The 10,007-nt window shown below is 29.8% G+C and overlaps 1 protein-coding gene across 2 annotated transcripts; it reads right to left on the reverse strand.

Annotated features, from left to right (window-relative positions):
- Positions 1 to 6,720: 6,720 nt before the first annotated feature.
- LOC105109318 (F-box/kelch-repeat protein SKIP25-like) lies at positions 6,721 to 9,513 on the reverse strand. Of its 2 annotated transcripts, none has more exons than XM_011003975.1 (2): positions 7,853 to 9,513; positions 6,721 to 6,794 (listed from the first exon to the last, which is right to left on the reverse strand). In XM_011003975.1, the coding sequence occupies exon 1, from the start codon at positions 9,060 to 9,062 to the stop codon at positions 7,860 to 7,862; it is 1,203 nt and encodes a 400-aa protein (XP_011002277.1). In that variant the 5' UTR covers positions 9,063 to 9,513; the 3' UTR covers positions 6,721 to 6,794; positions 7,853 to 7,859. The 2 variants fall into 2 exon arrangements, with proteins under 2 accessions (XP_011002277.1, XP_011002276.1); XM_011003974.1 differs by lacking the exon at positions 6,721 to 6,794 and adding an exon at positions 7,580 to 7,685.
- Positions 9,514 to 10,007: the final 494 nt, after the last annotated feature.

Genomic DNA, 10,007 nt, shown 5'->3' on the forward strand with positions numbered 1-10,007 from the left:
AACTTTAGCCAGTTCGTCATTCAACAACACTGAGGGCTTTAAAGATTTATACACTGAGGGCTTTAAAGATTTATGTTTGTGTTTGTTTTAATTATTCAACGTAGGATAATTGTTACAGTTAAATATCTATTTATTTTGTTTTTATATGCAGACAGCCATATGATTTTCATGAAGTTACTATTTTGCGTTTTAAAAATATTCGTAAAAATTTTAAAAATTTTATTTTTTATTTTAAATTAATTTTTATATATTTTTAAATCCTTATAATATATTAATTTTAAAAATAATTTTAAAAAAATAAATTAAATTAAATTATTTAAATATATTTTAAAAAAATTCAAAAAAATTACCGTTACTATATATCCTATAGCTGATGTTGTGTGTCAAAACCTAGAGTTCTTGTTTTTCAATGCTAGAGTATCGGCCCAACTTAAAAGGGTTTTTTTCATGGAGTGAAGTTTTAAGATTGAATTTTTACTATTTTACTATATACTTTTTGTCATATAAGTTATTTTAATTTAAAATTTATACAATATTTTTTTGTTATTTGAAGAAACTCCACTCCTCATAAAAAGCATTTTATGGGTCCAGGTAAGCGAGTAAAACCCCGGCTATTTCGAACTCTTACAAAAGATGCACGTCTTGACTCAAACTCAAGATTTGTTGCGCAAATCTCAAGTTCTTTAGCATCACGCTACATTTCATGGGAACCCACAATACACCAATAACTTAAATGTAAAATGTGAAATAATAGGTCAATAAAAGGATTAAATTAAAAAAACAAAATAAGAAACAAAATAACAAAATGGTAACATGTTGAATCGACTCAAGTTAACTCATCAAATTAATTATCTGGATAATGAACACGATCACAATGAGTTAATTCGGATAGACAATCTATGTTTTTCTTTTTCCTTTTTTTATTTTCTTTTTAGTTGGGCTTTAATTTGGTTTTACTTGACCTTAGGTCAGGTTAAATTTGGAATTAAATTAAAGAGTTGTAAAAGAATTAGAGATAAAATTTAAGAAAAAAATAAATATTGAAGGATGAAATTAAAAAATTAAATAAAAAAATAAGTTAATTTTCTAAATTCATATCATGTAAAGTTTTATAACCGTATTTAACCAAAGCTCAATTCACAACCAATTTAATTTAATGTTGTAAATTAAAATAAATAAATAAATATGAATTTAAATAATTTGACAAAGCAAAATAAATAAAAATAAAAAATAAAAATCATATCTAATAGTTAACAAAGCTAACAAGGATGAAATTGTAAAAGAATTAACTTTAAAAATTATTTAAAATAAATTAAATAACAATTAAAAGAACATGAATCAAATTTGATAAATGAGAAAATTGAAGGAAGATAAAATTAAAAAAAAATTGTAAAATTATTTTAAATAAAAAATAAAAAAAACAAAGATAAAATCTGAAAAAAAAATTAAAAAATTTCTTTAAAAATTTAAAGTGTAAGTACATGAAAATCAAGAAAAAAATAAAATACTGATGATGTCAAGCTAAAAGTCCATCAACCACGCGCTCTAATAAGGGACGGAGGGCCACTGAGATGATCTTGTTTCACTGGAGAGAGCTTAAAGTGGTAAATATTAGAAGTGTTTCCAATCCGGTTCAGTCTAATTTGGATGGGAAAAAATCCAACCAGAAGTTGTTATTCTTTGATAATATGACACAAACAACGTTAAAAAAACTTATTCATTTCAATCGATCAAAGTCGGTTTTTTATCATTAAAAATCAAGAAACTTAATGCTTATTAAATGAGCTTGTTTTTTGTTTTTTTAAATTAGCTTGCCTGTATTAAATTATTAGACTTGTAATAAATAAAATTATTAGACTTGTTTAGGAAAACCAACCCAACTCCATTGTTAAAATGGAAATAGAATTCCACATGAATTAATTAGACATGATCAAAAAATGAGTTTTAGTATTGCTTTTAATTTCATAATCAAATTCGAGAAAACCAAGCAATAAATCAACAACATAGCATAATCAAGTCAACAGAACATTCCATATCAATGGTTACGCGAGACATTCCCACAAAAAAAAAAAAAAAAGTTCAGCTACAACAAATTAAAACCAAAAGATCCCGCATGGTTAATGTTATAAATAAACATTAGCGAATTAGCAATATATTAAAATCCAAATTAATAATGCAAAAGGAAAAGGAGAATTAACCAGGTAAATTAAGTCAAGCACACAGAAAATTATATTCAAGCATTTCATCATCAATAGAGATTTTTAAACTTTCACTAAATGCTACAAAATCATAAATTAAATATGTTAGATTATCAAGCAAAAGAAAAGAAAACATAAAACAACTAGCATGTTCCTCTCCAAAACCAACCTGGATATATTAGCTCAGTGCCTCAAGGTTGTGTGTACATGGAACCAGGACAAGCCATGTTATATGAAGAAGATTTCCAGTAAATATAAATAGCGAGGTAGGGAATAAAGTTGGAAATTATATGGCAATTGTTAAAGACAGAATGTTGAATAAATTACAAACCAATGCCAACAGGAAATTGTAATGTGGTGATGTCCAATGATACCAAGAAGCAAGTTTAAAAAGCTAAGACCTTCTCATCAAAAGCTCAATCCAATACTAGAACTAGTGTGATGATATCCAAACACAGACACAATCGGAGCAAACCATGTCCATTATTCAAGGTTTCCAACAAAGTCCAGGTTATGAACTCAGCAGGTCCGCCGGCTTTGATTGTCAAAGATAAATTCCAGCGGGTTCTGGATTGTTTTCAAGGACACATTACATGAATGAATTATTGGAACAAATGGTAATTAAGGTTCTGATTCCGTCTATAGAATTCATGTTCAAGAACTCATCGGTTGTTTATGATACATTATAACAGCAATGAGTGAGAGGAAAAGAAAAGGTTACCGTTAAATCAACTGATGAAAATAATAGAGTCGAGTTCCATTGTGAAGAGTTCACTGCGAATACTATGAGAAGATGAACCAAAAATTAGTAATTATTATAACATGGTTTCACTGTACATTGCACTGAGAGAAACGCTGTGCTTTTCTTTTTTTGTTTTTTTCCTTTTTTTTTGTTTTTTTCTTTTTTTGCCTTTATGTTTTTTTCCTTTCTTTTTTTTTAATGATTTTTTTTAATTTAGTTTATTAATTTTAAATTTTTTTATTTAATTATCAGATTTTCATGATACAGATCTCAAGTTTGACGAGTTAACCCAAAAAAAATTTTTGCTTTTTCTTTTTATTTTTTTTTGTTTAGTTTAATTTGTTAATATTAAATTTCTATCTGTTTAATTATTACACTTTTATGACACATATTACAAACTTGACGAGTTAACTCAGTTAATTCTAGGTTAAACCATTAATTTTTGTTTTTATTTAGTTATCAAACTTTCATGACGTGAATCCTAAGTTTGACAAATTAACCTGATTTGAAAGGTTAACCCACTTAATTCAAGATTTTTCTTTTTCTTTATTTGTTTTTTTCTTTCTATTTATTTTTTTTCTTTTTAATTAATTTATTTAATTATCTTACTTTTATAACATGACCTCATAACCAAACCCGCATCCAAGGCTCTTGGATCTATTGCTGTAGCGAGACTCACTTAAACTTAAGTCACGTAATTTTAATATTATTATTAATATTATAAATATTACTCTTGGGTCAAGCGTTACAGCTAGACCAAAGGCTATTAAGTATATCTTTGTAAAAAAACTTGACACTCTTAGATCTTATTCTTTTTTATATTTTTTATGCAAAAAAAATTAACTCGTGATGTATACCTTTGTTTTTTTTCTTTTTTTTCTTTTTTAAGCTTTTTACTATGAACTACACCGTGCAATCCATATTGAAAAAGCTGATGCCTTTAGTTTCTTTTTTTGTCTATAGTTTTTTAATATTAAATTTTTTCTGTTTATTTATCAAACTTTCATAACATAGACGTTTGGTTTGACGGGTTAACCTAGTTTATTCAGATTTTTTTCACTAGTTTTTTTCTTCCTGTAGGTTTTTTTCTCTTTGCTTTTTCCTTTTTAATTAATCTATTTTTAATTTAGTTTATCAATATTAATTTTTTTTTCTATTTAGTTATCACACTTTTATGACACGAATCTCAAGTTTGACGGGTTAATCTGATTTGATGGGTTAACCAGCTATTTAGATTTTTTTTTCTTTTTTCTCATTAGTTTTTTCTTTCGATTTCATTTTTTAATATTATAGGTAGTTCATAGTGAAAAACTTAATGTCTTTAATTTTTTTTTCTTTTTATGTCTTTCATTGTGGATCGCATAGTGCAATCCACATTGAAAAGGCTGATGTTTTTTTAATTAATTTTTTTATTTAATTTATTGATATTAAATTTTTTTCTATTTAATTATCAGACTTTCATGACACAGATCTCAGGTTTGACGGATTAACCCAGTTAATTTAGATTTTTTTTTCTTTTCTTTATTAGTTTTTTTCTTCTTATAAGTTTTTTCTTTTATTTTTTATTTTAATTAATATTTTTTATTTAATTTAGTTCATTAATATTAAATTTTTTATTTAATTATCAATTGATGCCTTTAGTTTTTCTTTTTTTTCTTTTTCTTTTTTTGTCATTTTTATGTTTTTTATTTTGGACTGCATAGTGCAATTCACAGTGAAAAAGATGAAATCTTTTGTTTGTTTTTTTTCCTTTTTTAATTAATTTTTTCATTTAATTTAGTTTGTTAATTTTTAATTTTTTTCTATTTAGTTATCAAACTTTCATGATATAGATTCCGGGTTTGACGGATTAACATAATTTAACAGATTAGTCCAATTAATTTTGGGTTAACCAGTTAATTTTTTTTCTTTTTAGTTATCAAACTTTCACGACATGAATCCAAGATTTGACAGATTAACCTATTTAATTTATTTTTTTCATTAGTTTTTTTTTATTATTTTTTATTTTTTTAATTAATCTATTTAATTATTATATTTTTATGATACGACCTTACAGCCAAACCTATATCCAAGATTATTGAATCTGATATGGTAGGCAAACTCATTTAAATTTAGATCATGAAAATTTAATGTTATTATTAATATTATAAATATTATTTTTGGATCAGGTATTATAACTAAAATCATGATTTTATAAAATAATTTAATTTTTTTTATTTTTTTGTTAAAAAAATTGATCCATCATGCACCTAGGAACACTAAAAAAAAACAGAAGAAGAAGTAGCATTAGGTTGCCTTTTGCACAAATAGTCAAAAACAAACTTCTTCCTTCTAAAAGCGTGTCAAACCTTGGGATCTCACCTGGTAGATGATTGGAAAGAAGCATCAAGTTCAACCGCTTGCCAGACTGACTTGGGAGAGCAGGGCGGTCACAGGCGAGCTTAGGGTAAAAAACCAATGCTTCACGCTAAACTAGTCAAAAGTGAAATCAGTGACACATGAAAGCCAATAGCATTGATGACAGAGACAAAAAAAAAAACATTATAAGTATCTTAGGTTTGAAGGAGAGAATTGAAAAGAAAGAGACCAGGAGAAATAGAATGAGAGGTGACTATATATGCAAGTGAGAAACAACAAAAAAAATATAAGAAGAAAATAAAAAAAACTATTTATACGGATTGAGCAGGTTTTCAAAATCTATGTAATCTGTGATATCTATTTATTGCATTTTTTTATGGATTGCATTTATGAACGACCACAATGTAAAAATGACCATAAAAGTAGTAACTTGCCATTAAGGAATTAGAGTGTGTTTGGCATTGTGGTAATTGTTGTGGTTGTGATTTGAAAAAAATTATTTTATAAAAAGTATTTTTAGTTGAAGTTGGTTTGAAAAAATAGGTGTTTGGTTAAAACTGTGGTTAAAATTGAAATTGAAGAAAAAGTAGTTTAATGTGTTTGGTTAAAAGTATTTTTTATTATTTTATTAAATTATTTGCAATTCTATCATGGATAAAATTCATTCGACAAGAAATACAATTTTAAATATCATAAAAACCTATTCATAATTACCATCTAATTTCAAACATATAATTCAAAATCGATTATTTTTTTATATGTATAATAAAACTAATTAATTATTAATATCTTTTTATTTTAAAAATTATTTATTTATTCTCTATGTATTTTTTGGAAATGAATTAAAAATTAAAAAATATTTTTTTTTATAGATAATACACAAAGTAAATTAATTTTTTAAATAAATTTTATACCAGAAATATATCTCTTTTCTAAGTTATCATAATTTTTTCTAAAATAGTAATAAGATTATGCATTATCATACTTATTTAATATAAAAATATCATAAAAAAACAATGACATCAACTAATTTGAAATCTCAGCATTCAAAAGCTTCTTTTTTTTTATTCTCATTCTCTATTTCACGTTTTTTAATTAGCAGTTACGATAAAAACAAGACAGACTTGCTTCTAACATTCCTGTATTTGCAATACATATCTATGTGGGATCTATGCATCAAAAAGTATAGCTCATTGTTAACCAAACATATTATAATTGTAAATGCAGCTAAACGTGGACGCAACCACGTAAACAAACAGAGTCGTATAAAAGGCTTGTGCTTTGACGGTCAACAGATAGCAGGAAGCTGTTCAGTGGACTGCGTAAAACCCTGGAAGACATGGACTGACGCACCTGCTATCCAGAATCTGTAAAGCTGAAGTAGTACGTGTCTTGTTTTTGTGGAAAGGAGCAGCTGACATTCATGACGATGACCTAAGCAAGCGGGGCTGCAGCGATCAATATTCAAAGCCAACCGGAGCAGGGCAACATGGTGCCTGCCACAACTTTTTCATTAATCTCCATTTTCCCACTTCACATGCATTATATTTATATACGGGGAAAATGTCTCCGTTTAACATTTATGAACAGGTCGATCTTTGACGAGCATGGTTTGAAATCGCTTGTAGGTACGTATGCGATCCAACAGTATAAATTTTAACCATTATTTTACTATAAATTGGGTATATAACACGTACAAATAAGCTTTTTTTCTCACTGAGAAAAAAAAGAGCATTCTAGTTATCTGTGAATATAAAATTAGAAAATGTTGCTAAGAAAATTAATTCTACATGTAAGAACTTCGATAAATAATAAAGATGAAATTAGAAAACACTGATAGTATTTATGATAATAGAATAATAAAAGTAATTATTAATGTATTTGTGATATAGGGATTGTAGTGCTGATAGCTTTTAGGGTAAGATATTTTGCTGTGATAGAAATAGTGATAGCTGGTGTGGTGATCTAATGATAGTATTTATGGAGGTAATGTTTAAATGACAATAATGAAGGTAGTAATAATAATTATACAATGGCGGTCGCTGTAATCGTGGTGATGTTGATAATAATCATGGCGGCGACAATTATGACAGGGATGATGAGTGTTAACGATGGGATGGTGGTTGTCGGAATGATATTAACCGTGTTGGAGAGTTATAGTAAAATAATAAATCAAATGGAAAATATTTTTCACTTCGTGAAGTTAAAGGGTACAAAAACATTTTTTTTTGGTTAACTTAGTTTTTTTAGCATTTCTTTTGCAATAAAAAAATTTTTTAAAATGTTTTTACAGAAATATTTTTAACAGCGGTGGTTGAAGTGGGCAAGCAAACTATACTCTGGGCAAACGAAATCTTGCAGGGATCAGCATCAGTACTGTATTGATCCTAGAAACGACAAATTTGCACTTTCAATCAGAATAAACTGAGAGTAAAACAATGATAAAAAGAAATTGCAATACAACAATGAGCAGAAAATGAGGCCAAGACGCAACATGAGAACACACAGATCATATAAGATTTTTAAAAAATAAAAATAGAAGTCATGGCAATACCAGGAAATCAAAAATCTGGCCGGCTCATCCTTGGCAAAATATGAATTGCCAAGGCTTCAAATCCCGGTGGCGTTTTCACCACCCATAGTTTCACCGGAAGCGCCGCCACATCCAGCACCACAATCTCAGAACTACAGCTGCAAATAACACAAACTCTACCGCCACCAGCTGCAATCTTCTGTGCTCCAACAAGCCTTTCTGACTCCATCGTATGCTCCCAATAATCCCTTTCTGGATCATACTTTCTAAGCACACCCCTGGCTTCATCCACCACAAACATAGTCTCTTCATCCATGGATGCTACGGGTCCTCTCCACCCTGCAAGCATACCCTCTGGCATGTTCTCCCATGCGTCTTTCTCAGTGTCATAAACAAGTCCTTCTTTAGGTGCATCTCCTTTCATGTTCACCATACAAAGTTTCCCTCTCCACCCCACTGCATCGATAGCATCCCTACAAAATCTCCCATCTTTTAGTTCTTTAACCTTTTCCCATTTCCATTTAATTGTTTTATTGGCGATGCTGGAGATCCCGACGTTCTTGCTTTGCAAATCCCACTTCTCTACTGACTTGGACACGTCCGTGTTGAACTGGGATCCGATCCCACTCGCCACATAGACCGTGTGCTTTGCTGAGCCTGCAGCACACCAGCGGCGAGGTGCGGTGAGTGGGGGGCCAAAGCCCCATACGCCTGAGAGTGGATTAAAAACAAGAGGGCGAGAGAGAGCTGGGGAAAAATTGTGAGAAGTAGCAGCAATAAGTATCAAGCGACCACAAGCAGAGATGGATTGGATAGGAAGGTCACGGGCGATGAAGCAAGGGTGGCGGAGAAGGAGATGGAGTGGTGGGTCTGGTGGTGGAGGAGGGAGAGAATCCCATTTAGAAGAAATGGGGTCAAAGTTGAAGGATTGGATTGGGTTGTTATTGGAAAGGCGGTGATTTATATTTGTTGATGATAAAACCGCATAGAGAGATAGAAAAGGAGGGAAAGAAAGGGAGTAGATTAGGCGACGCCATGAGTGACAAACAGAGTAAAGTGTAGAAGGGTGGACAAGGGAGAGGCAAAGTTGAGCTACGTGGTTAGGAAGACCTGGTATGAGAAGCTGTTCTTGGTGGTTCTGGTGGTGGTCTGTGGTTAGCTTTCTACGTTTTGAGGGGTGTTTGGTGGCAGTGTCAGTGTCAGCGGTGGAAGTTTGGATGGAATTGGCCATGGATTGGAATGGAAGGGAAAGAATTGTGCTGTAGGAAGAGCTTTAATATCGGGCCGGCTTTTTAGTTTTTAGGGTTTTTTTTTTTTGGAAATTTTGTATTTTTGGCTTTACTTTCCTGTGAAGAAAAGATAATGAGCTCTCATTGAGGATTTAAAATTAAGTGTGTCGATGGAGATGAATCCCAAAAGCTCGTCAGAGCTGCTTAAAATAAAACTCAAATGCAGGGAGGAATTGAGAATTTAGTAGCTGGGCTGGCATGCAAGCGAGGGAGGGAGGGAGGGGGGTACGGCGGTCTCACCATCCACCAAGAAAGGTATCGGCAGCCATTCAATGCAAGCCGATGGGGAGACCACATGGGCTTAGTTGGACTTTAGCAATAAAAAGAACACGGTAAAGTACTGTGTGGCTGTAGAGAAATATAGACTTTTTCAATGTAAGTTAGAGAATCTCTCAAAATCCCGTCTTTCTTCCCTACTTGGGACGTATCTAGAAAAGCTTGGAGGTCAAGAGGTTACAGGACCGTTTGGGAACAGAGCTGTACCATCTTTCCAACCATATTTTTTGTGTTTTTATTTTAAAAAATTTTATTTTTTATTTTAAATTAATATTTTTTAAATATTTTTATATCATGTATTTAAAAATAAATTTCAAAAATAAAAAATATACTATTTTAATTTATTTTTAAAGAAAAACATTTTAAAAAATAATCATTATCACAACATTGACACAAATATAAATATGTAAATATTCATGTTTAAAATCAAATTTAAATTCTTAAATATGTAAATGATAGTAACCATAATTTATGATTAAAAAATTTTAAGAATTTGATGGAATAAACATATTAAATTTTTAGATATTTAAATAAGCAAATCCTTGATGAACTATGTTAATGAATTAAGTCAATTTCATAAAAACATTTCAAAATGTCACCAAGCTCATCAA

The sequence above is a fragment of the Populus euphratica genome, unplaced genomic scaffold, assembly GCF_000495115.2.
Source record: "Populus euphratica unplaced genomic scaffold, PopEup_1.0 scaffold438.1, whole genome shotgun sequence".
NCBI classification, from domain to species: Eukaryota; Viridiplantae; Streptophyta; class Magnoliopsida; order Malpighiales; family Salicaceae; genus Populus; species Populus euphratica.

What these genes read in the sequence shown, in the direction of transcription:
- LOC105109318 (XM_011003975.1), bottom strand. Translation starts at nt 9,062, where the DNA reads ATGGCCAATTCCATCCAAACTTCCACCGCTGACACTGACACTGCCACC.